The sequence below is a fragment of the Cydia strobilella genome, chromosome 24 (assembly GCF_947568885.1).
Source record: "Cydia strobilella chromosome 24, ilCydStro3.1, whole genome shotgun sequence".
Classification (NCBI taxonomy): Eukaryota; Metazoa; Arthropoda; class Insecta; order Lepidoptera; family Tortricidae; genus Cydia; species Cydia strobilella.
The window spans coordinates 6,843,033-6,870,849 of NC_086064.1; the positions used below are offsets into that span (position 1 = coordinate 6,843,033).

Here is a 27,817-nt window from a genome sequence, read left to right on the forward strand (position 1 = left end):
TGTCCGTCTAGGCTGTATCACATGAACCGTGATGGCTAGACAGTTGAAATTTTCACAGATGATGTATTTCTGTTGCCGCTATAACAACAAATACTAATAAACACAGAATAATATAAATGTTTAAATGGGGCTCCCATACAACAAACGTGATTTTTTTGCTGTTTTTTTCCGTAATGGTACGGAACCCTTCGTGCGCGAGTCCGACTCGCACTTGGCCGGTTTTTTAAATGCACATGTATTTTACTTTCCTCGAGGCGAGAGACGAGACGAGCCGCGAGCGTAAACAGCTATCACGCCCGGCGACTGTGTGGATATCAAAGAGAATAATATAGTCTGTCTAGCAATTTCCGTCAGTAGCAGAGTGGCAAATTTAAAAAATGTAGGCGCGAAGGGTAATCGTCCCATAGAAAATTTGAATTTCGCGCCTCTTTCTACTGACAAAGTTGTTTGACCGGCTATATCTTTGATGGACATCAAAGGGCTTATTACCCCAGTCCAGACGGCATGATCAAATGAACCGATTTGATCAGAAAAGAAATTATAGCCAATCTCGAATTTATGATGAGATTTGAGCGCCCTAAATTAAAAAAATGGCCCCAATGTCGGTCATAATCGGCGAGCCAGATTGGTGTTCGCGTCCACTCCACCTGATTTGATCAGACAATTTAATCAGATTGGCAAAATATTGTCAACATCGGTCGACTGGATCATCCCGTTAGCACATTGTTAAAGGGCCCTCCACACTCGTGCGCGAAGCTGCGAACGTGAGTGTGGAGTTATAGCGTACGACAGAGACGGAATGCCTAAGCGTGCGTTAGTACGAGATAGCACGCCTAGTGGGCAATTTCCCAATATAGCTAATCTAAGTAGACCCCGGCTCGCGTATTAACAGACTAAGCCACGGGTCAATTTATAGTAGTCGTTGCGCGGCCATGTTTGAGTATCGCGCGGAGGGCAACAGCGCTGCGCGCGAGAGCGCGAGTTTAGTTTGGAAGCCGGTACCTTTGTGTGTAGACGTGTGCGCGTATCCGACCCTACGACCGATCACGAGTATCATAGCATTGAATTGTAATAGTTTTAGTAATTTTAACGTATAGTGGACTGTATTGTATCATAAACCGTGTTCTTTAAGTTTAATAAACTGTTTCAACTTCAGTGCCGGTTATTATTATACCTACACCCGCTATAGAGTCTATTTCGCTAATCAGCGATATCGACTCCACACTCGCGTTCGCGGCTTCGCGCCGCGTAGTCTGGAGCGAGCTCAACAATATTTGAAATGTAAAAAATAGTTCAAATGCAAAAAAATATCAAACATTGAACATTTTTGGCCACTAGAAACAAAGTATTTTTACATGTTAAATATTGTTAAAGATGTTCTGGTATTTTGTGAAACGGAAAACGACTCTTGCTCGGGCCCGTTCGTAAGTGTGGATTTAATTGGCCCTATACATACGAGCGAATTGGTGCGATGCGTACTTACCATAATATGCCATTATTAATCTTCTTCTTCTCTTTCATTTTAAAGTAACACACCATCGCACCTCACCAAGGTCATTGTGCGACGTACTCATAAGTAAGAGCGAGAAAGAGATATCGCTTACTTAAGGGTGCGTCGCACAATGACCTAGGTGCGGTGCGATGGTGCGTTATACCTTAATGGCGGTCTGAGGGCCTACCGCAAACCACGTTCGACGTGTTGGAGAGGCAACTCTTAAGGTCCCTCCAGACTATGTGCGTGACTTCGCGGAGAGAACATGTCGCGACGTTGACGTGACTTCACACTCGCAAACTTCACGGCGATTTCGCAGTTTGGTTCTCGCCAAGATGGCGGAAGGCGGACTTCCGGTTCGAATGCCATCTTGATAGTAGCCTCGTGATTAATTCCTTTGTTTTTTGCTCATTAATATTGTTTAAAGTGTAATATCGATAGCTTTATTATACAATAATCTAATGTGGTAGTGTGCAGTGAATGGAGAATTAATCTCAAAGCGTGTTTAACCACCATTTTGGAGTCAACGGCCGGTAGTCCACGTGCTTCTCGTAAAATCCAGCTATCGGTTTTACGAGACAACTACAACAACCACCGAACAGCGTCGTGCTCTAAGAGCATTTACTTTGTTCCTACCCTTTTACGTGACATTGGCTACGGGCAACACCGCCCTCAAGTCCATCAAGAAAAGAAAGAAGATGGCGGAAAACCATCAGCTGATCGAGCTTAACTACTAGTTATCTATCATACGTGATTTAGCTATTTTTCCATTTTGTTTTGTTGTAAAACCGTAAAATATAGCTGCTTTATATTATATAATTATTATTTATCTTGCCACATATATGAGTCAAAATAGTGTGTAATGTGGAGTCTTGCCAGTTCGCGCTTCGCGCCTCCTTTGACGCGGGCTAATACACCGACAAAAAACGGGGAACTAGGCGCGAAGGCGTGAACAATCTGCGAAATCGACGTCACACTTACGTTACGTTACGTTCGCGGCTTCGCGCATGAGCATGTTGTAAATTTGTACGTAAGTGCAGGTGGCAACACTGTAAAACATTATAGGAGGTACTTGGAGCTTTATCAAAATGACTGGAAGGCATTTCTTGATTACAACAACATATTTATTATTAAATGTACACAAACATTTTTATAACATATGACTTTATGCTTAGACAGTTGGAAGTAAAGTTCTCAAATTTGACTTGCATACAAATTCAAATTTGAGATTCAACGTTTAAAATCTAGGAGGATATAACCAACGGAGACGCCTTGTCTGTAATTTGCTGTACAAAAAAGTCTGCCAATTTTTGCGCGGGAGTGGAACGTCAAAATAGCCATGTCAAATAAATGTTAGTCCATACATTGCGCATGACCATTGGCCAACCATTTTCAACAGAGGAGAACGCCTGTTAATAGCTACTCTGTGTGGTTGGTTATATCCTCCTAGTTTAAAATAGCTTTGCCACGCTCGAGTCGATTGCTCGTAAGCCTCTTCACAACAACACACACCCCCTCAATCGAGTCTGCTTGAAACATTAATTCACAATAATATTCTTTAGTACAATTCATTAATCTATTTCAGTCAAAACAATATTCCCAAAAAGATAAGAATTATTCTACATAGAACTAAAAATTAATTTCCAAAGACAATAACCAAAAACAAAACAACACGACCTGTATATTGCGACTGTACTTAAAAAAAACTCTTATCTTGTTCTGTCAATCAAAAGAAAAATGTGGTAACCATGGAGACTATATAAAGGAGCCAAATCTCTATGTATGAAAAGTGTCCATCAAAAAACAGTAATTAGGCGGCGCCACTATACACCGAAATACTACCAAAAACAACCTACGTAATTTGGTGGGGTTATTTGTTGCCTTGATTCAGATTCAGATTATTTATTGGTAAAAATAATACAATTTTTTACACGTCATATTTCCAAGTGCTATAAGATTAGACTTAAATGTACGATAGATATAATTAAATACAATTTCAATATGTCAGTTATTGGTTCAAGTTAATAATCATAGAATAATGTTATAAATTAATAACTAAATTACAAAATGTCAGTGTCATCGATTCAATTAAATTACAAACAAAAGATGCATGCAACAAATATCCACTACTTAATACTACAAATTATCACTTAGGTTTTCAAATTCATTTATATCGTAACAAGCACATTTAATTAGTAACGCCTTTAATTTATTTTTGAAAATTGTGTCACTGCCTGCATTTCTTATGTCAAACTATAAAGAAATATTAAAGAAAAATAGAACCAGGTAACAACAGGCGGTCTTATCGCTAAAAAGCGATCTCTTCCAGACAACCTTTGGGTAGCAGGAAATTTAGAGCTCATACAAAAATCAACAGGTAGTGCAAGGAGCTAAATATGAAGACTATTAAACACAAACACACATACTACATATATTAAACTGAACTGAAACCTAACACAAATAAATACACAAATACGATAAATCTTGCCATATGGCGGTCTTCCTACCAAAACTTTTAGACGCATGTCATTTTTCTGCACATTGACCCTACTGTGCTTTAGTAACAATGATATAATCTTCACGAACAAAATATTATACTTTCAAATCAGATTTTGTTTGCACACTGAAGCACGTTTGATACACTATTTTGTATTAATATTCCTTTGTCTTTTTTTCCATTTTTTTCTTTAGTTAATTTCCTCACAGTCACGGGTACCTTTTCACAATGAATTTGTTTATGTTTCTGTAAAATATAATTCTGCGCGAATCGCGCACCACATTTTTCACAAATATATGCTTTTTCTTTAGTGTGAGTTCTTTCATGAGCATCTAACTGATGCTTGTGTGTGAATTGCTTGTTACATTTATTACAACAGTGAGATTTTTCTTCATGATTTTTTTTATGTTGATCTAAATTACTTTTTCGTTTAAATCGCTTACCACACTTGTCACAGATGTATGGTTTATCTCCATTGTGCGTTATTTTATGGAAATCTAAATGATCTTTTCTGTTAAATCTCTTGTTACATTTTTCGCAGCGGTACGCTTTTTCTCCGATGTGATTCTTTTTATGTTTACCTAAAAGATTTTTTAGTAAAAATTTCTCGTCGCAAACGTCGCAGCTGTAAATATTACCTCGAGCATGAATAGTTTTATGCTTTTTTAAAGAATTTATGTATCCAAATACATCATCACATTCATCACACTTATATAATTTCTCACCCGTGTGAATTCTTTTGTGTACAGTTAAAGTGCTGTTTCTTAAAAAACGTCCGCCGCATTGATCACAGCTAAATCTTTTGTATCCGATGTGAATTTTTTTGTGTCTGTGAAACGAACTACGATCTCTGAATTGTTTGTTACATTCTTTACACTTGTATCGTTTTTCACCAGTGTGAACAGTTTTGTGTTCATTTAAATATTTAACAACTGCAAATTTCTTATCACATACCTTACATTTGTATGGTTTGTCACCAGTGTGAAGTCTTTGATGTGTCTTTAAATAACACATTTTTTTAAATTTTTTATTGCAAACTTTGCACACGTGATTTATCTTCATATGTATCTTAAAAATATGTCTGATTAAAACTGATTTCAGCTTGAATTTCATATTACACATATCGCAAATGTATGTTTCGAGTTCCATGTGAGTGTGTACATGTCGTTTAAGGAGAGTTTTGTTTGAGAACTTTTGTGAACAGATTTTGCATGAATACATAGCATTAGTGTCTGTGTGCTGGTTATTTATATGTCCGATTAAGCTAGGTTGTTCTGTGTGGGTTTTTTCTCCGGTGGCATCAGGCAACGTCACACTCGTCGCTGGAGTCGGCTCGTGTGACGTCACGGGACTCGCCTGCGCGGGCGCCGAGTCGTGGCGATGCTCGAGCTCGGCTTCACTTGTGCGGGCGACAGGCTGCGCCGGCGGAAGCTCAACAGCTGCGGCAGGACACAAAAACTAAATATTGAATATTTTTATATATTTATTTATATTTTTTATTCATTAAATATATACAACAAACTTTTCACTATTTCTAATTATACATTTTAATTTAAGCCAGCATTTAAAGACATAGTGTGCAGTAACAGCCCAAAAAGACCGGGGCCTGTGCTAGGGCTAGTTACAATATATGTGACACAATTTTTAGAGAGCGATCGGATTTTGGATAAACAATTTTCTTATAATATAAAGTTTACTTAATTCAATTTAAAAAAGCTTTATTAAATAAACATGCATTACTGGTATTTTTTATTTTTATGTACGTATTTAATATACGTATATTGGGTTTTTATAATTATGTAAGTAGCTATATATATTATTTGCTATCTAATACACATACATACATATATATTATATGGAAAAATAGAGAAATATGACACGGATTTACGTAGCAATCTATTCACTGAGGAAATATTTTTGTGTAGAAGTCTTTAAATTCAGTAAAAGAAAAACTCAGGAGAAACACTTTAGTTTTTTTATTTAGCCTACTTATGTAACTTTGATTATTTTGAGTAGACACGCTTGAATAGCTAGGTTGTATTATGTCCTGTAGGTCACCTGGTAATTTGTCAAAAAGCCTAGTTCCAACATATGAGTAGTGTTTCCTAGCTGCATATATATGATGATTGAATATGATATTGACTTCTATGCACGGTTGCTAAAAAATAAGTGCATTGCCAGGGAGTTTTTGGGATTATACTGAGCAACTTTTATTATAGGACCAACCCCGAAATCGCGAAAAAAAAAATGGCTGTTTCATTTTGTCGTCCTCTGTTTGGCGGAGTATAGTCATTTAAGTTTTTTTTTGTGATAAATAATTAAAAAAAAAAAATACATTTTGGCTGGTCCATTTTCTATGGGAGTGTACATTTTTTTCCCATAGTAAAAGTTGCTCAGTATAATTCCAAAACCTCCCTGGCAACGGGAATGCGCGTATTTTTTAGCCACCCTGTATACACGGCCGTATTGTGTGTAAGGATAAGGTACTTACATGACGCATCAAGCAGCTGCTCATTTTCCACATCATCATCATAAGGCTCTGATTTGATCAATGATTTTACATCTAAAACAAATATATTAACATGTATTACTTATATCACTATTTCATTGATGACAAAAATATATGAATTTCTACCATGATCGTCAAAATAATAATAATAATAATAGTAATTATAAAGTTACTAATACTAATTAAATCAAATCATAGCTCCAATAAGGATTGTCAATACAATTAGAATAAGAGAAGAAAAGAGAAACGATTTGGTTAGACGTTATTTCTGCTAATATTTAATCTGTCAATGATTTGCACGTATTTTCTTAATCTGACTGTTCGAAACCAGATTTTAACATTCTAATCGTCAGATTAAGAAACCTATTCCTGAGCGAAAAAAGTATGTCTAGCCTAGTACTTATTTTTATATTCTAGATGTCATCACATACTTACCCCGACTCTTCCAACTAATCTGTCATTTTGGTATAAAATTGGGATATAACAGGATGGTTGGGTAGAAAATTCGATACGCATATGAATTTCTTTTTCTTGTACTTGGGAATGTGTGATTAAACTAGTGTTTTGTGTATGTTGGGTGAGTATGTAAGTACCTACCCGACGTGTAGGCTTGTTCCTCGGCGGTGGTGTCACCGGGCACATCCTCCACACTGCTGGCGGGGCTCGGCTCTCGGTGTGACGTCACGGGACACGGCTGGCTCGGCTCGCGGTATGACGTCACGGGACACGGCTGTCTCGGCTCGCGGTATGACGTCACGGGACACGGCTGGCTCGGCTCGCGGTGTGACGTCACGGGACACGGCTGGCTCGGCTCGCGGTGTGACGTCACGGGACACGGCTGGCTCGGCTCGCGGTATGACGTCACGGGACACGGCTGTCTCGGCTCGCGGTATGACGTCACGGGACACGGCTGGCTCGGCTCGCGGTGTGACGTCACGGGACACGGCTGGCTCGGCTCGCGGTGTGACGTCACGGGACACGGCTGGCTCGGCTCGCGGTGTGACGTCACGGGACACGGCTGGCTCGGCTCGCGGTGTGACGTCACGGGACACGGCTGGCTCGGCTCGCGGTGTGACGTCACGGGACACGGCTGGCTCGGCTCGCGGTGTGACGTCACGGGACTTGGCTGGCTCGGGTCGCGGTGTGACGTCACGGGACACGGCCGGCTCGCGCCCGGGGAGTCGCGGAGGCGCTCGAGCCTCACGGAGCACCCCAGCGCGAGCTGCTGCATGGCGCGCGAGGACAGAGGCGAGGATAAAGACACTGAAACATCACATTTTATCTGTCCAACTGTCCGCCAACATCGACGCACGGGTAGCAAGATATCACCAATGAGAATTAAGAAGACACAGAGTGCTCACTCCATACATCGGTTTTGTTACCAAAAAGACTATTATTTTCGTAGTCTACATCTAGCGTCAAGTACTGCTACTCGACACTAATAGTACTGAGAGTTCCGCTAATCTGACACACTGGAGTAACTACAAAAATGTCCTCTTGTGCTCCTATACTATAACTAAGTAATAACATTGATGAATTTTAGCCAGAAATAAATTCTTTATAGCACATAAGTTTATTGAATGGCATAGGTTATTGGTTTTGAAGTAAATATGAAAGTAAACTTTGCTCTTGGCAGAGACGTTTCATGAATCGATTTTGTAGCATAAAGGTTTGTATTTACGGAGTAGACTATTGTCTTTAGTGAACTTAACATTAATTCAATTAATAGTGTGTACTTACGTAAGAAATGTTCGAGCTCGAGCCTCGCGGAGCACCCCAGCGCGAGCTGCTGCATGGCGCGCGAGGACAGAGGCAAACTGAACACAATAATACACACAGTGAACTGATGTTGTTTACGAGAGTGTTTTGATGATATAAATCAAAATTGAACATTAGATTTATACCTTCTCGTTTTCATTTATTTTCCTCCTCATCTTAGGATTGCAATCCCTACTAATATTATAAATAGGAAAAAAACTTTGCCTGTCTGATGATGATGAACTGCTAAATAGATATAGATGAAATTTGGTATGGGGATAGTTTTTATCAACTCTGAGGGAAATTTTAATCTTGCCGGAAGGAGCCAGTTTGCTTGGAATGTGTCTTTATTCACATGTGATGTGAGCAACTGATACAATATCAGATGATATTGAGTATGTAGGCCGCATGTCTTACTGCTAAGTACCGTTCAACTCGTTTCCTTTTATTATGACTGCTTTCAATTCATTCTACCAAATTCTGAATTGCATACTAAGTATATAGATACTTACGTAAAGAAGGCTTGGGAGACTCGCTGTACGCGCCATCCGCAGATAGTTCATCTAAGCCTTCCTCGTCTAGAATATAACACGGTATAAGGTTAACAACAAATGTCTAAAGTAAACATCCAAACAATTCCCATTCACCAAATGATGCTTTTTCGAGAGCATACATTACATATTAAATATAGCATACATTACTATAAAAACACTCGACTCCAAATCACTATAGGTGTGCCTATAATATTATAAGTGTTCTTTCGATTTCTTATGGAGAAATAATTAATAATTATTATTCATTAATAATTATTCATTTCATAACCTCTTTAAGGATCATTTCGTTATAAAATCGGCTTTAGGCCCAACGAAGCTGGGGGGCTCGATAGTGAGACCGAGATAGAGAGTGTGGGTCCTAGCCTTACTGCTAAGGACATTGCCAAAATTATAAAATCAATGTCTGGAGGTAAATCCCCGGGATACGACGGTCTCTCTATTGAGCACCTCCAACATGCAGGTCCCCACATATCGAGAGTGTTGGCAATGTTTTATACCTTGTGTATTAGGCATTCTTATCTGCCAGATAATCTAATGCGGACGATCGTCGTACCTATTGCCAAAAACAGGACCGGAGACCTGGCAGATAGGAGTAACTACAGACCCATTTCGTTGGCAACAGTCATGGCAAAAATACTTGATAGTGTGCTTAATTCCCAGTTAAATAGCCATGTTAAACTGCATGATAACCAACTAGGTTTTCGACCACAGTTATCTACAGAGTCGGCGATCCTGTGTCTTAAGCACACTGTCAGGTATTATGCCAAAAGTAAAACCCCGGTGTTGGCCTGTTTCCTCGATCTATCTAGGGCTTTTGACCTGGTTTCCTATGACCTACTGTGGAAAAAGCTGGAAAATATAAGTTTACCGCAGGAAACGTATGGAAACCAGGTCAACAGTGTTAGATGGGCAGACGCGTTGTCCGATGAGTACAGGTTGGAGTGCGGGGTGAGACAGGGGGGGTTGACCTCACCTACGCTCTTTAACCTGTACATCAACGGACTAATCGAGGCGCTCAGTATAACCCATGTCGGCTGTCATATGGATGGAGTCTGTGTTAATAACATAAGTTATGCAGACGACATGGTTCTGTTGAGCGCGTCAGTGTGTGGAATACGCAAACTCTTGAAAATTTGCGAAACGTATGTTACTGAGCATGGCCTTAAATATAATGTGGCCAAAAGCCAGCTCATGGTGTTTGAGTGCGGTCGCAAGAACACAACGGAAGTCCCTGGGGTTTGCCTCAATGGTACCCCTATAGATAGAGTGGACCATTTTAAGTACTTAGGCCATGTAATCGCGACCGACCTCAAAGACGACAGGGACATAGAAAGGGAACGAAGGGCCCTGTCGGTCCGGGCGAATATGATCGCTCGCAGATTTGCAAGGTGCTCCAAAGAGGTGAAAGTTACATTGTTCAGGGCGTTTTGCACTTCCCTCTACACCTGCAATCTGTGGGCTCAGTATTCGCAACGGGCATATGGGGCTCTTAGGGTCCAGTACAACAATGCGTTTCGGGTGTTGATGGGGCTGCCTCGTTTCTGTAGCGCATCGGGGATGTTCGCGGCGGCGCACGTGGACTGTTTCTACACTACCATGCGTACACGCGCGGCATCCCTGGTGCGCCGGGTGCGCGGCAGTCCCAACAGCATTCTGCGATTGATAGCGGACAGGGTTGACTGTCCCTACTTGTCACACTGCGAGGGATTGCATTCTCCCGTTAGTGTTATTTTGTTTTAAATTTAAATCTAGCTGTACCTACCTACTAACCCCTTAGTCTTGTCAGTGTTACTAATAAAATGTGTATTGGTTACATGAAATAAATGTATTGAATTGAATTGAATATTGTTATTTTGTCACATCAGCCAGGAGCAAATTTTTAGAAGAAATAAATGTATTTATGAGAATTATGGCACATGTCACAACATGACCCACAATATAGATAATTATCAATTAATTTAGATGGTATAAAACCATGGTTTAAAGATTAATCCGGAGAATGTAACCAAGACAATAAGTGACATAGAAATTGTTTGATTCTTCACATAAAAAAAAGAAAAAGAAGAGAAGCTGAACAAATTGAGAAGCTCCGTTTTTTGGTTCCCCAAGCTTGGCATTGATCTACTGTAACATGGCTGTATCTTAATATCAAACCTTAATATTTACCTTTGACACTCAGCCCTCCCTCTAACCTCTCCTGCAGCTTGGCCTGGCAGTGCTGCACCTGCATCTTGAAGAGGCTGGCCTCCCGCAGGCGCCCCAGACACACCTCGCAGATACCACTTATACCATCGTCACACGATGTTAGCTGCAAAAGTTACACAAGTCACTGACTACATCATGCCATACATGATTACATTATGTCTATATTCTTAACACACAAGGCTCATATATTATTCTATGAGATCTGTACAAAAAAAAAACCGGACAAGTGCGAGTCGGACTCGCCCATCAAGGGTTCCGTACTTTTTAGTATTTGTTGTTATAGCGGCAACAGAAATACATCATCTGTGAAAATTTCAACTGTCTAGATATAAAAGTGCTTGTTGCTGGGCCTATTTGAATAAAGAATATATTCACTATTGACTATTGACTATCACAGTTCGTGAGATACAGCCTGGTGACAGACGGACAGACAGACAGACAGCGGAGTCTTAGTAATAGGGTCCCGTTTTTACCCTTTGGGTGCGGAACCCTAAAAATAACATTGCATTTCAAATCTTTTTTGTAGCAGAACTGTGTTGCGAGACGCATCTTTTACATGTAATGTTTGTGATAAGATAATGGTTACAGCACATTTCAGGCAGAGGCGACGTAGGGCTTCGCAAAAGCACCATATTTAGATCTTACACCGACAATAATATATTATTACTTACTTTAATTACAAAGCATTCTTCGATCATGACAGAATATATTTCCGTTGTGCCAAGACGAGTGTACGGTGCCCTCAAATTTTTCGCCGAAGGCCGCTGCAGGCAGCAGTGGCACTGGTTTGTCGATTCCATCACATTAGTTACTTTTTACGCTTTTTACCGATTTTATATTCATTTATATAAGAAAAAATAGCTCTTCTCAACCGAATTTTCAAGTCAACAATCACAGACTAATAATCAAATCAAATCAAGATTATTATGATTATTGACATGACATGACAGTGACTTAGGTGAGTGGTGAGTGACAGTATTTTTTTTTACTTCTCACACCATCTCACACACCCACACCACCCACAGACATTTCTAGGATTAAGAGTCCAGACGGGATTATCAAATCGACCGATATGGTCAGGAATTCAATTTAATCACCAATTTTAGATTTATGGTGAGATTCGAATGCTTGAAATAAAAAATGGCCGCCAGACGTGCATAATAGCGTCGGAAATTACGACTGCGGCTGATTGGCGACTGTTCTTAAAATTAAATCAAGTTGGATCGGCGAGCCAATTTCATTTTTGCGTCCAGACCACCTGATTTGATCAGGTAATTTGCATTTGTCTAATATATGGATGGTATAGAAAGGATGCCAATCTCTTATGGCAGAATTGTTGCAAAAGTGACCGCTTTCAGCTATAAATAATAGTTCCTAATCTCTCCGGTGGCGCTAGTTAGGCTCTGGGACATAAGTATAACATGAACCAACAAATAAGCCGACCAAATTACGTAGGTTGTTTTTGGTAGTATTTCAGTGTATGGTGGCGCCGTCTAATTACTGTTTTTTGATGGACACTTTTCATCCTATATATTATACTACTCTTTGCTTTTCATACATAGAGATTTGGCTCCTTTATATAGGCTCCATGGTCTAATATAAAAAAATTGTCATTTAGCTAGCCGATTTCAACCGTCGATTATGACCGATATTACCTTAGAGGATATAACCAAACGGAGACGCCTTGTCTGTAATTTTCTGGACAAAAAAGTCTGCCGATTTTTGTGGGGGAGGGGAACGTCAAATGTATACGTAACGTAAAAATAGCCATGTCAGATAAACGTCAGTCCATATATTATTTATGACCATTGGCCGATTATTTTCCTGTTAATGGCTATTCCGTTTGGTTATATCCTCTAAGGATAACCGATAAATGGAGGTGCGCACGCAAGAATACCAATTTGTGACGCTAGCCTTTGCGTTTGGGGACATTTTTTTATTTAAAGCGCTCAAATATCACTATAAATTTAAAATAAGTGATTGAATTGGAGATTGCCGCCAATTGCTAATCTGATCAAATGGTTCGATTTGATCATCCCGTCTGGACTGCCCTTAATAGCACTGCGCTAAGGTCCAACTTGACCAAAGTCCCGTTACGCCCGTCTAAAAGCTAATCCGAACCACCCTCAAACATGTCACTGTCACACTGTCAGACGTCAGTTGTAGACAGGTTCGTTGTTGCTGAACTTGCTGATCATAGGCATCATAGCATAGTATATTGAATAGTTTGCTGACCAAAGAGTAATGAATCTAGTATAACATAGATCGGTCATGAAGAGTGGGGGGAAATGACCGAACGGGATAGTCTTATGTATCTTTCAGTAGTAGTGACAGAGAGCAATATATTACTTTTTGTCTTTGTCATAGTTTCACTTTTCCTGCGCTGCCACAATCGAGGTTGTGGCAAACAAATAAGTACGTGACATGTCATGCTTGTTCGTTGCTTGTTTAATTATTGTTGTTGTTTTGTATGAAATTATGCTTTCTCTTATGAAATTTATAGGTAGTGATGGTTAGCGTTTTGAATGCTTGAACTTTGATAAAATAATGGTGGTGTTGTTGTGTAATAGCCGCTCTTCGCAAAAATATGAGAACATAACCTTTCACACGTAAGTACGGTATTTTACACCTTCCTCTTAACGCAATATGTGAGAATAACATCGTAAAATTACGTTACACTCAAAGCAATGTAGAATCAAACGATTACAATAAAAATATCACAATTATTTACGCAAATTAACAAAACATTATTTGTAAAATTATCCGCCCAAATTACGTAGGTAGGTAGGAGTCTGAGGTCAGCCATTGTTAAACTTCTTCTTAATTTAGCTGCATAACAATCATGTTAGGGATACCAGATGAAAATATCATAATTTTATGGGTAATTTTGACCTCGAAGTTTTTTCGTACTTCTAATTCCAATTCCAAAAAAAAACAAATGTTGTGAAGATTAAACGTGGTGTACATTAATTGGTGCGAATAATGTGATTGCGATTTGTGATTTCTTAAAATTAAAACTCATAATACATTTTATTTTACGTTTTAATTACTAAACATGTTTAGTTTTGTACCACCTGTGCGAATTATAGGAGGTATTTCATTGTTCATACGCCTAAAAAGAACGGCCCATTGACGTTTTATTTAACATTTTTTTATACAAAAACAAGCTAACTTTGCCTCCAGGGTAATCGCCCCAACGTGATATCAAATATTGGGGTAATTTTTACCAATATGGTATCCCCACGTTTATGACGTCATCTATGTCTATCCCTTACGGGCGCACGCGGTAGGCCGCATCTATAGAAATATACTAGATCTATGTTGATCTATGGTATAATAGTATATGTATTTGCTGACTATTATTGTTTGAATGTTTGCTGACTGTGCAGTGCAAATGCCGAGCGAACCGAACATGTGAAAATTTCTACTGTTTTACACAGTATTTTACTCGCATATATGAATATAAATTCGGTGAAGAGCGTTTTGAAGTGACTAATGTGATGGAATCAATAAACCAGTGTCACTGCTGCCTGCAGCAACCCTCGCAGAAAGACTTGAGGACACCGTACACTCTACTCGGCATTACGGAAATATATTCGGTCATGATAGAAGAATGCTTTTCAATGAAAGTAAGTAATTATAGGTACACAATATTAATTAAGTTGGTAGGGAAAGATTTAAACATGGTGCTTTGCGAATCCCTACGTCGCCTGTCTGAAATGTGAGTTAACCATAATCTTATAGACTACAGATCCATGCAGCTCCTTGTTTACTGTTATTATGTTTTACTTGGGCTCGAGGTTGTTTTATGCGATAAACGCGATACGCTTCGCTTAACACTGTCCGGGGATGCCGCTGACCGAATGCGACCATTCCTTATGCAGAAACGCGCGATCCGTTGTATATCAGGGGTCCCATGGGACCATCCGGCTCAAGAGCTATTTAAAGCCACTAAAATACTCGCATTACGGTGTGTATACATTCTCGAGGTGGCAAAGTACGTGCGACGTAATCTTGCGCACTTTCCTACACGTGGTGAGACGCGAGGGGCGAATAGCAGGAGGTGCGACGAACTGCGACCTCCTCGAACATGGCTTGCCAAATCGAGAAAATGTCTACACACGATGGGACCCAATATATACAATGCATTGCCACACGAGATAAGAAATGCTACAAGCTACTACTCATTTAAAAATAAACTTAAAAATAAACTAGTGCGTGAGGTCTACTACTCGTTGGACACCTATTTTCGAGTGCCAGACTAAGTAATAAAAATTGATCCTTATGACAAATAGAAACTGGCTAGTTAACGAAGTAATTTTCAAATAATGAATACTGTAATAGATTTAAGTACCTAGTATAAGACATAATGACATGTAAAAATATTTTTTAGCAATAAATGATCGTATCGTATCGTTGTCTGGCGTAAACACTGGACGCCTACAAGCGGCCTTACAAGTCCTTCTGATTATAATATTATTGGAAAAACACTCAAAACTGCATGTTTTTGTAGAGAACTTATTCCTAAAATTTATAAATTTTGCCTGGCAAGTATATGGACATAAATTACTTCATATATTTATGGACATAAATTACTTCATATGCTTCATGGTGTAGAGACTAGTATACATTTCGCAGCTAACAACATGTGTTGAGGGCGAGAGTGGTATCTGCGAGGTGTGTCTGGGGCGCCTGCGGGAGGCGTGCCACTTTAAGATGCAAGTGCTGCGATGCCAGGCCAAACTGCAGGAGAGGTTCGAGGAAAAATTGAGTGTCAAAGGTAAATATTAAGATATCAAGATACATACAGCCATGTCACAGTAGATCAACTCCCTGGTCAGGGAAGCAAAAAAAAACGATAGCAGAGGACGCTGGTTCGATTCCAGCCTGGGGCACTGGAGGCCTTGGTCACTTTTTCTTTTGGGCTCTTTCTTTCATGTGGGTGAATCAACAGTTTCTTGTCACTCATTGTTATAGTTATATTCTCGTGGATGCCTCTTAAAACCATGGTATTATAGCATTCAAATCAATCAAAAATTAATTATATTATCATGTTATATTATTTCTTCCAACAATCTGCTACTATTTCCTCCTGGCTGATGGGACAGAATAACAACTAGACACAATTGAAGCACCAACACTTCTTGTTTACTTTTTATATATCTTTTTAAAGGATGGGGTTTCGTCAAAACCCCAAAAAAAAGGTCGTCAAGGGTGGGGTGTATAGCCATAAGCGAAAATGCATTGGCCGTCTCAACCGCTCTTGACACAGCGTTGCAACTTACACTACTATACTATTTTAAAGTATAGATTGCACGTCATCCTGGCCGCGTCTAATAGTGGCGATGCCAGGATGATGATGCTACTTTAGATATTTGTTTAAAACCTTATCACATTATATTTTAGAGGAAGAAGCCTCAGAAGAACTACCTGAAGATGGCCCGTGCAGCGAGTCTCCCGAACCTTCTTTGTGTAAGTATCTGGATTTCTGTACTATCTAGTGTGCTATTCAGAAGGTTGACTGGTAGAGAATGTCGTAAGGAAACGATTTGAGCGCTATTTGGCTGTAAGGCGTGAAGACTCTATACTAAATATCATTTTCTCAAACATGCTATGTAATATTGATATTACGTTCTTTATATTAGGCTGGGAAGTATCACGACTCCGGCGCGGCTAGACGAGGGGCCTGTAATGAAATATCATACAAAGTTGCAGGCCTAGGCCGGGAAGTGGCTCTTTTTTAATTTCCATTTCACATATATTTGAGACACAGCATCATGGCATTCAGCCAAAAAAAAAAAATTATAACCAATATTTGCTTATGGTTCGGAATGACATTCTGCCAATACCCCTTAAAAAAAACAATAAACGATTATTAATATATTTTGCAGTTTTATTTGTATCAAATTTACAAAAAATATATAAATAAAACATTATTAACAAATTCCAATAATATTTAATTACAAATTTACCTACAAATACAGATTTAAAATATAGTTGGTCAAACCAGTTTGTCAGTAAATAAGAACAAAAAAACTATACTCATCCTTTTCTTTTGGGTGCTAGTACCAGTATAAGACAAAGATAGTATGATTATCTCTGTCTATGTTTGAAATGAGACAGTCCTTTGACAAACATATTTCATTTAAATATTAGCGGTAAAAATGTCTACTCAAACACGCGTTGGTGGTTTTTTAATCGTTTTGGAGGTAAAGTTGAACATTTTTCATTGTGTATCTGTAATTATATTTTATTGGATTTATTGTGCGTTGTTTATTGTGTTATTTAATATGAGTTCCGACGAAAATATTAAATGAATACCTGTTAATTATACTCCATGTTTAAGGCAACGATGTATGTGAAGCATAATATCAACATAAAAAACGATGTAATCTTAGTTATGTGGCTAAAACTACAGTCAGAAGGATACAAGGCGAAAAATCAAAGATACATAAATATACCTTTGAACATTTGTGTAATAAATTGATTAACTACATGTGTAAAATATACGACACGTGTGATAAAGATAGGTACAAGTGGTAGTTATATTTTGTGCCTAGTTTACTTTTAGTTTCTTTAGAATTAAAACTTTGATTTCGTGGAGATTTCTTTATTTATTTCATTGCATGTTTGAGAAAAGCACTATACATACATCGGCGTGAAAAGGGGTTGTCGGCCTCATAACTATCCGGCCTCACTACGTTCGGCCGTATATATGCATTCGGCCGGCAACCCCTTACTTCCCGGCCTCTGTAGTAATGTACTATTGTTATTTTACCACTTGCTCATATGCTGTGTCATTACGTGTTCAGCTTCAGACGAGGAGCCTCCGGGACCGCTGCCTGAAGATAACCCGCAAGACCATTATCTGTTACGTAAGTACACACTTCGAATTTCACTAACCCTTTGAACACATGAGTGCTAAAATTATTATTCACAACGACGGGACTTAATCGCGTAAAATAAGTTTTAAATTTACGCGATTAAGTCCCGTCGTTGTTAATAATAATGAGTAAAAATCGTGAAAGTTTAAATCAGTATTAAAATTATTTTAAACGGGTTAATCACGTATTATTAAGTCGAATAAATGCTCAGGATATCTTTCTAGGAGCAAGCACCGCCTTTACTGGTCGAGAGCGCGACGTGTACCACCAAACCAGTGAAGGTAAAGGCGATGCAGACTGCTCCGTGTAAAGTACAGTCTGGCAAAAAACAGTATAAATTAAAAAGTGGCAACACTGTAGTGTCGTCCCTTTCAAATCAATTTAAGAAAAACGGGACGACACTACAGTGTTGCCACTTTTTAATTTCTACTCTTTTTTTGCCAGACTGTAATTTTAATATGCTCTAGTCTCACGGGAGTTTTATAGTTAAAACCCTTTGAACGCCTAGAACCCTTAAGGCATCGTAAGAAGTCGTACCCGTGGCGCCAAGAACGCTTATAAATGCTATGGCGTACGTTGTCAAAGTAACCTTCAACGTTTCCAGTACGGTTTATATTTGCTAGCTTATGCCAGTATAGCGTGTGCATGACTTACTTGGGGACAGATATTTCAGTGTCTTCAACCGACGAGTACAGAGTTAGCACGGCGCCTCTGTCCTCGCGCGCCTTGCAGCAGCTCGCGCTGGCGTGCTCCGTGAGGCTCGAGCGCCTCCGCGACTCCCCGCGCGCGAGCCAGCCGTGTCCCGTGACGTCACACCGCGAGCCGAGCCAGCCGTGTCCCGTGACGTCACACCGCGAGCCGAGCCAGCCGTGTCCCGTGACGTCACACCGCGAGCCGTGCCAGCCGTGTCCCGTGACGTCACACCGCGAGCCGAGCCAGCCGTGTCCCGTGACGTCATACCGCGAGCCGAGACAGCCGTGTCCCGTGACGTCATACCGCGAGCCGAGCCAGCCGTGTCCCGTGACGTCACACCGCGAGCCGAGCCCCGCCAGCAGTGTGAAGGATGAACCCGGTGACACCATCGCCGAGGAACAAGCCTACGCGTCCGGTATTCGCCCGACACACTTCATACACAACTCTATTTTAATCAAATATCCCAAATAGGACAAATTTTCTACCCAATCATCATGTTTAAACCCAATTTTGTACTAAAATGTCATATTAGATGGAAGATTTGGGACTTCATACACAATTCTAGATTAATCACACATTATATCCCAAATGAGCGTTTCTTTTGTTTTTGCCTTTTTTTTATGTGACCTTTTTTGCAACTTTTGTGTTATTTCTACTCAGAATCAAGAGCTCTTTCGATCCTAATGGCATAAAAAAATGTCCCAAGGTTTTTTCCTATTGTGTTACCATTTCCCCATATACTTTGTATGGCGATAACAAAAAGGAAAGTTCAAAAAAGTATCGAAATCTTGGGACACTTTTTTTCTCCTATAAGGATGAAATGGGCTCGTGATCCTGACTAGAAATAACACAAAAGTGGCAAAAAGGTCACATAAAAAAAATGGCAAAAAAAAGAAACGCTCAAATAGGACTTTTCTATCCAATCATCCTGTTTTATAGTAGGTTGACAGAATAGTTGAAAAAATTGGGGCAATCAACAATCATACAGTCATTTTATTATGGTGGTTTTTGGAATATAAAAACGAGAACAAGGCAAAAAAATCTTCTGCAAGATCTTTTTCCGCTCAGGAATAGGTTTCCTGACAGGCTGACGGTTACAATGGGGTTTCGAACTTGTAACCGTCAGATCAAGAAAATACGTGCAAATAATTGTCAGATAAAGTATTAGCACAATTATAGCATTTCCGTGGACAATACTAACTAATTCTACACTACTTTTTTAACTGCCCACCCACCCCCACCAACCAACCCATCAACATAGACGGCTAATAGATCTCCACCGGTAGCAAGATATCACACATATGTGGTATTTTCTATAAAAAGGGACCTTATTGTCGATGGCGCTTACGCCATTATTAACGATGCTCCGATATAAATACAATGCCGCGCGACGCTGTGCGGCGTAAGCGCCATCGACAATAAGGTCCCTTTTCATAGAAAATGCCTCATATCTTAATCTGACACGCTGTAACTCCAAAACACCCTTAAGGATTTGTCACACTGGATGCGTTCTGCGGTCAGCGGTCAGATCAAACCCGCATTATGTATAAACAACATTGACAGCAACCTTTGAAGTTAAAGTTTGACCTGACCGCTGCCCACAAAACGCATCCAGTGTGGCAAATCCTTTATGGGCCCCCTACTACTTATTATCACTGGATATTATTTGAATTAAATAATTTCACGGTTTAGACTCACTTGTTTTAGTCACTCGCGAAATTATTAACTGTTAGTATGTCTCACAACAGTTTAAATTCGATTATTTGAGTTGTTTATCTAATGGGAAATTTCCTTCAAATATTGAGGTTATTATCAATTCAATAATTATATGTGGTATTTTCTATAAAAAGGGACCTTATTGTCGATGGCGCTTACGCCATTATTAACGATGCTCCGATATCAATACAATGCCGCGCGAAGCTGTGCGGCGTAAGCGCCATCGACAATAAGGTCCCTTTTTATAGAAAATGCCCTATACTATATTAGTGTTCGACCGAAGTTTTGGTTTCGGTCGAAACTGGAACAAAACCGAGTTCGGCAAAAAATCCGGGTTCAGTGGGACATTAATAATCATCTTACCTATCTAAAATGCTGGTGATATGATAAATTTTAAAATTTCTGTTTTAGATCTAGAATCATCAATTAAATCAGAACCAAATGATGACGAAGTGGAAGAAGACCAGCTGCTTGCTGTGTCACGTAAGTACCTTATCCTAACCATAGAGTAACTTATACTAGAGCGGTACTGTCATAGTAAATTTTGTAACCACAGTAAATTCACTGCCATCTGTCGACACACTTTAAAACTAAAAATGAAGATTTATAACAATATGATAAAATGTATATTTGCATTAATTATTTTTATAATTTTGACCCATGTTCTTTCACTGATATGCGTTAAAATTGTTAAATAACAAACGAAACCGTCAACGCCATCTATACGACAGTAGGCCAAAGCTAGTAGCGCCCTCCGAACGAGAATCAAATTTTCTTAATTTTCGAGGCACGTTTTTTCCTTAGACTGTATCCATCTGTTACGGAGTTATATCTATCTTTGTCCTAATACATCATATGGTCGTGCCCATTAACAGATAACTAAGACACCATAGGAGTCGAATTTTATCATGTGAGTTACAAAAACGTAAGATAGTTTCGTTTACGGAAAAATACATACATTTATCTAGACACGCCAAGCCAAGTCATAGACAGATATATGTGACCAACCAAATTGTCGGTTGTCGATAAGGTTGATGTCTAATTGAAGCTATATGGAAATAGCGCCTTACTGACAAGCGACAAAAAGTACCCTTTTGGTTGAAAATCGCACATATTATTTCGTAAAGATCGGCCTTACGAGCACTACAAATGGGACCCGATACATTGGAGTCACGACAAACGGCACTCCGGCATCGCTTCATGGTGGGAATTCCAAAAATACGCACGAAGCGTTTTGCTTCCACATTTCTTATGCGAACTGCCAAGGAGTGGAACGCCCTGCTCGAGTCTGTGTTTCCGCATGAGTACAATTTGGAGCTCTTCAAGGCAAGAGTTAATAGGTATCTCATAGGTAAGCGTGCTCCACCGTAGACCACATCATCACTTACCATCAGGTGGGATCGTGGTCAAACGCCTGCCTATTCATCATAAAAAAAATAAAAAAAATCGCATTTATAATAGTTACACCAGCACGCTTAGTCGTGTGGTGAATTGCGAAGTGGATTTTTCATTTGTATGGGCCATACAAATGAAAAATTCAAAATTTGCCACTGAAATTTGAACCTATAGTGCAGGGAATAGATTTGATTTTTATTTGTTTGAAAATTTAACGAAATAAAAGAAATGCAACTCTGTTCCAATTGAATATGGTTTAAATTTCATCGAACTGAAGAAGTACTATAGGTACGACCTTGGGCCTTAGGGGATAACGAAAAACTAATTAACAAAATAAAACCGGCTAAGTGCGAGTCGGACTCGCGCACCGAGGGTTCCGTACTTTTTAGTTCAACTGTCTAGCTATCACGGTTCATGAGATACAGCCTGGTGACAGACAGACGGACAGCGGACTCTTAGTAATAGGGTCCCGTTTTTACCCTTTGGGTACGGAACCCTTAAAATCGGTTCTAACTTATAATTGACACTTAACACTTTAACACAATCAGGTTCATGGACTATCATATTTAAAACTGTATTTATTTGCATTTTTTAATGTTATTTGTGTTTCTACTTAGAGTCACAAACTCACAAGCTCTTTCGATCCTCATTTAGGTTATAATAAGTGGCGTGTAAATATGCAATATTTTGTTATTGTGTCCAGCCGCAGCTGTTGAGGTCCCATTGGCGCCCCATGACTCGGTGCCCGTGCAGGCGAGTCCCGTGACATCACACCACGAGCCGAGCCAGCCGTGTCCCGTGACGTCACACCACGAGCCGAGCCAGCCGTGTCCCGTGACGTCACACCGCGAGCCGGCTCCAGCGAGTGTGACGTTGCCTGATGCCTCCCGCCCACAAGCCCACACACACCAACCTAGCTCAATCGGACAAATAAATAACCAGCACACAGACACTAATGCAATATATTCATGCAAAATCTGTCCACAAAAGTTTTCAAACAAAACTCTGTTCAACCGACATGTACACACTCACAAGGAACTCGAAACATACATTTGTGATATGTGTAATATGAAATTCAGGTTGAAATCAGTTTTAATCAGACATATTTTTAAGTTACATATGAAGATAAATCACGTGTGCAAAGTTTGCAACAAAATGTTTGCAAGAATGTGGTATTTAAAAAAACATCAAAGACTTCACACTGGTGACAAACCATACAAATGTAAGGTATGTAATAAGAAATTTGCACTTGATAAATATTTAAAATTACATAAAACTGTTCACACTGGTGAAAAACGATACAAGTGTGAAAAATGTAACAAACTATTCAGGGATCGTAGTTCGTTGAACGGACACAAAAAAATTCACACCGGAGACAAAAAATTTAGCTGTGATCAATGCGGCCTTCGTTTTATACGAAACAGAACTTTAACTGAACACAAAAAAGTTCACACGGGTGAGAAATTATATAAGTGTGATGAATGTGACCAATTATTTAGATATAGGCACTCTTTAAAAACACATAAAAAAAATCATGCTCGAGGTGATATTTTCAGCTGCAACGTTTGCGACGAGAAATTTCCACTAAAACAGCTTTTAGTTAAACATAAAAAGAAGCACATCGGAGTAAAAGCGTACCGCTGCGAAGAATGTAACAAGAGATTTAAGATACAAAGTCATTTAGATCTCCATAAAATAACGCACAATGGAGACAGACCATACATCTGTGATAGGTGTGGTAAGCGATTTAAACGAAAACATAACTTAGATCAACATAAAAAAAATCATGCAGAAAAATCTCACAGTTGTAGTAAATGTAACAAGCAATTCACACACAAACATCAGTTAGATGCACATGAAAGAACTCACACTAAAGAAAAAGCATACGTTTGTGAAAAATGTGGTGCGCGATTCGCGCAAAATTATATTTTACAGAAACATAAACAAATTCATTGTGAAAAGGTACCCGTGACTGTGAAGAAACTAACTAAAGGAAAAGTTGCAAAATAAGATAAACACAAACAACAAAGGAAGATTAATACAAAATAGTGTATCAAACGTGCTTCAGTGTGCAAACAAAATCTAATTTGAAAGTATAATATTTTTCCCTTCACTAGCTCGGAAAGCCGTCTATTATCCTTTAAAACAAGCGGGGAAAAACGCATTTTATCCACTAGTGGGGAAAGTAATTTGACCTTGAATGGAGCGTGTTTAAGTAGCTTGACAGATAACAAAACGTAAAACGCTCATGATAATGGTTCGTTCGATATTAATTATCATTAAATAAATGGTTTGAGAATCTAATAAAAAATACCAAATTTAGCTTTATTTAATAATTTTAAGTCATAAACCTTAAAATTCCATAAGAAACGTTAGATTTTTTGTAATGATGTTAAATATAATTCTGAACGCACAAGTTGTCGATGCAATTTCAAAACGCATCGTTGACATTTCATACGTCAGAACAGAAATGTCAACATTGTCAACAAAATTTTTACTGTTCTTCTCACCGACTCACGTAAAAATCGAATTTCTAGTGTTTTCTGTTATAATATCGTAAAAAAATTAGTGATTCCAGTGATGAAGATGATCTAACGCCTGTGGATGTTGCACTTTCCTCGCTATAGTGAGGGGAAAAGTTTTGTGTTACACACGGGTGCAAATGTATTTTACTTCTCGTGTGTTGAAACACTCGCGGGTAAAATACAACTTTGCACCCTTATATAACAAATAACTATTGTTCTTAAAGATGATATCATTGTTACTAAAGCACAGTAGGGTCAATGTGCAGAAAAATGACATGCGTCTAAAAGTTTTGGTTAGGAAGACCGTCATAGGGCAAGATTTATCGTATTTGTACATTAACTCAAAACAAAAACGGCCGTTTTAACTTTGGACGCATAGATTGACGAATTCAGCAAACGTAATAACTGTTATAATGTATTAAAAAGGTACTTAAGAACAAAATACAGTACGTAGCGGCCCCCTTTTTTAAATATCTATCGTTGATTTTAAATAATTACAATTATTTAGCAGTGGCGCTAGTGAGCACTTTGATGGACTCTTAAATATCAAATGGTCAACGCCATCTAGCCGAGCATAGGCCAAAGGTATGGCGCCATCTATCCGAGAATGACTATTATTTATTTCCGAGGCACGTTTTTTCCTTAGGCTTTATTCATCTTATTCGGAGTTACATAGGTCTTTGGTAGGGTGTACCTTTTTTATAGAGATGACGTATCGATACAGCTAGGCGACCATTTGGTTGAGTGGCTGAAATGGTAAAGAGGACGATTTGATAAAGTACTAGACATTTTAAAGTTAGTTAATAATTATGCTACTCTCCGGCCGTCCTAGTCTGGGACCGGTCTGAAAACCAGCGCCAGGCATCTCGGCCCGGCACACGCTGAGACTGGAAACCCTTTGCCCAATTGATTGTATTTACTTATAAATTAATAATTGTTTTTTCTTATTCTTGTTTTATGTAATTTTATTTTATTTTCTTTTGTACTTGATAATGTGGCAATAAACAATTCTTATTCTTAAAGTGGACATTCTGACACAGTGGATACTGTGGGTACAAAGGTTTCTTGTTTGTATTTGAATTTAAACATTGCCATGTATAATGTGTGTTTTTGTAAAGACAAATCCAAATCTATAAAAAAAGTGTGTGATGTGGGGAATTTTAATACTCGTTACCCAGATAACTTTTATTTGCCGAAAGTAAAAACGAAATTATTTAAAAACAGTTGCTATCCGATGGCCATTAGATTATTTAATGCTCTTCCGAATAATCTCAAAAACTTGTCCTTAAGGGAACTGAAAAGAGAACTTTCATAATGGTTGCTAGAGCAATGTTTCTACTCTGTTAACGAATTCCTGAAGAGAAATAAAATTGCCCGTAGCTATTATGTTATTGAATGTATTGACTGTAAATTCGTAATAATAGTTTTAGTTATACTAGAATAAGTATACTTATATTTGCATGTCTTTATTGACAAAGCATGTGAAACTCATCTGTTGTAAATACCTTTGTAACCATGTTTTATGCAAATAAAATTTCTGATTTATGAATTATGTGTGACCAATAAATTTGAAAAATGTTATTTAAATTCTGTTATAAATATAAAATTGTGTATTTTACAAATAAATGAGTACGATATCTACATAAGATAAAAACGGATTTTGATTGTTGATTTTTAATAACAGTGATATGGCCCGACTAACACAAACCCGTTTTTAATAACAGTGATATGGCCCGACTAACACAAACCCGTTTTTTACGACTCTAACGCAGCGTACTACGTAAGAGAACAACACGCGAACGCTAAGCGAAGCGATGCGGCGCGGGGTTGAATCAATCCTTTGATACCTATAGAAGTGTCCTGCGTGGGCGATCTCGTTACGAACGCCGTGGGCCCGCCGCGCCGCTTCGCGAGTTGTTCGCTTACGTAAGACGTAGCGTAATTCATACTAATATTATAAATGCGAAAGTCTGTCTGTGTGTTCCCTCTTCACGCTTAAACCGCTGAATCGATTTAGATGAAATTTGGCATAGAGATAAGTTGAGTCCCTGAGAAGGACATAGGATAGTTTTTATCCCGAAAATCATCCCTTAAGAAAGTAAAAAGCGGGGTGGAATTGAGATAATTAATGAAGTGCCTGCTAATTTGTGTGCATAATATGCTCAAATTGAATTTGCTATGAGAATTTTTCCAGGCGCTATGCTTACTTTAGCTGCTGTTACTAAGTCCACACAGACAAAGTCGCGGGCAAAAGCTAGTATTATAAATGCGAAAGTCTGTCTTTCTGTCTGTGTGTTCCCTCTTCACGCTTAAACCGCTGAATCGATTTAGATGAAATTTGGCATAGAGATAGGTTGAGTCCCTGAGAAGGACATAGGATAGTTTCTATACCGAAAATCATCCCTTAAGAAAGTAAAAAGCGGGGTGAAATTGAGATAATTAATGAAGTGCCTGCTAATTTGTGTGCATAATATGCTCAAATTGAATGATTGCTATGATAATTTTTCCAGGCGCACTTTAGCTGCTGTTACTAAGTCCACGCAGACGAAGTCGCGGGCAAAAGCTAGTCTATCATCATTTTATTAATTTTTCTATGAAATCAAGAGGTCATGGAAAAAAAATACAAACCATTTTACGACATTGAGCTACTTAATTAAATTTTAATTTTTTTTTAACTGATGACCGGTCTGGCCTAGTGGGTAAAGCCCTGCATAAAGCTGATGGTTCTGGGTTCGAATCCCGGTATGCTCTGATTATCGCTAATGCACTACACATGAAAAAAAATGCTTAAATAAAGACCTTATAGAACAAGATAAACGATTGCATGAGGTTTCCAGTCTGATTGAGCACAGCTATTTCGCTATTTGGTCCTGAGTCATGGTTATTTTCTATGTATTTAAGGCGGTTCCCTTAGTCAGAAGACGAAAAATTTCCCTATCCGTATCCATCCATACTAATATTATAAATGCGAAAGTTTGTCTGTGTTCCCTCTTCACGCTTAAACCGCTGAATCGATTTAGATGAAATTTAGCATAGAGATAGTCCCTGAGAAGGACATAGGATAGTTTTTCTTCTTCTTCTTCGGCTACCATGCCCTAGCGGGCGTCGGTGGCCACCTTTGCAAAGTCTTTTCTACTCTTGGCCAGTCTTGTTAGCGTGGCCGCGTCCTTGATGTTTGTCCATTGTTTGATGTTATTGAGCCAGTTCATCCTCCTTCTTCCCCTTCCCCGCTTTCCCTCTATTTTTCCTTCTATTATAACTTTCAGCAGATTATACTTTTCATGTCTATGTAGATGTCTAAAATATGCAATCTTTCTCCGCTTAACTGTGGCTAGTACTTCCTTTTTCTTCTTCATTCCTTTTAGGATCTCCATGTTCGTTATTCTTGCGGTCCATGATACTCTCAGCATACGCCTGTACAGTCACATTTCGAAGGCCTCCATTTTCTTCTCCATTGTTTTATTTAAGGTCCATGTTTTAACACCATAATAAAGTATAGATAGTACATAGCATTGTATAGTTAACGCTATCTCTACTGAGCTCGTTCACTTACCTGTACTAACAATGGCATTCTGTTAAACAAAAGCCA

The 27,817-nt window shown here is 38.9% G+C and overlaps 3 protein-coding genes across 3 annotated transcripts; 1 reads left to right on the forward strand and 2 right to left on the reverse strand.

Moving 5' to 3' along the window:
- Positions 1–2,678: 2,678 nt before the first annotated feature.
- On the reverse strand, positions 2,679–7,300 carry LOC134752056 (zinc finger protein 595-like). The gene is made up of 3 exons (XM_063687617.1): positions 7,096–7,300; positions 6,481–6,552; positions 2,679–5,428 (listed from the first exon to the last, which is right to left on the reverse strand). Exon 3 carries the CDS (start codon positions 5,208–5,210, stop codon positions 4,098–4,100), a length of 1,113 nt encoding a protein of 370 aa, XP_063543687.1. The 5' UTR covers positions 5,211–5,428; positions 6,481–6,552; positions 7,096–7,300; the 3' UTR covers positions 2,679–4,097.
- A 231-nt stretch (positions 7,301–7,531) lies between these two features.
- LOC134752335 (uncharacterized) lies at positions 7,532–11,963 on the reverse strand. The gene is made up of 5 exons (XM_063688008.1): positions 11,687–11,963; positions 10,977–11,118; positions 8,769–8,834; positions 8,239–8,315; positions 7,532–7,761 (listed from the first exon to the last, which is right to left on the reverse strand). The coding sequence occupies exons 1-5, from the start codon at positions 11,813–11,815 to the stop codon at positions 7,699–7,701; spliced, it is 477 nt and encodes a 158-aa protein (XP_063544078.1). The 5' UTR covers positions 11,816–11,963; the 3' UTR covers positions 7,532–7,698.
- Positions 11,964–14,392: 2,429 nt separating this feature from the next.
- On the forward strand, positions 14,393–25,849 carry LOC134751981 (zinc finger protein 718-like). Its single transcript, XM_063687508.1, has 7 exons — positions 14,393–14,644; positions 15,654–15,795; positions 16,422–16,487; positions 17,828–17,890; positions 18,564–19,007; positions 20,720–20,791; positions 22,407–25,849. Exons 1-7 carry the CDS (start codon positions 14,516–14,518, stop codon positions 23,711–23,713), a joined length of 2,223 nt encoding a protein of 740 aa, XP_063543578.1. The 5' UTR covers positions 14,393–14,515; the 3' UTR covers positions 23,714–25,849.
- The last annotated feature ends 1,968 nt before the right edge of the window (positions 25,850–27,817 follow it).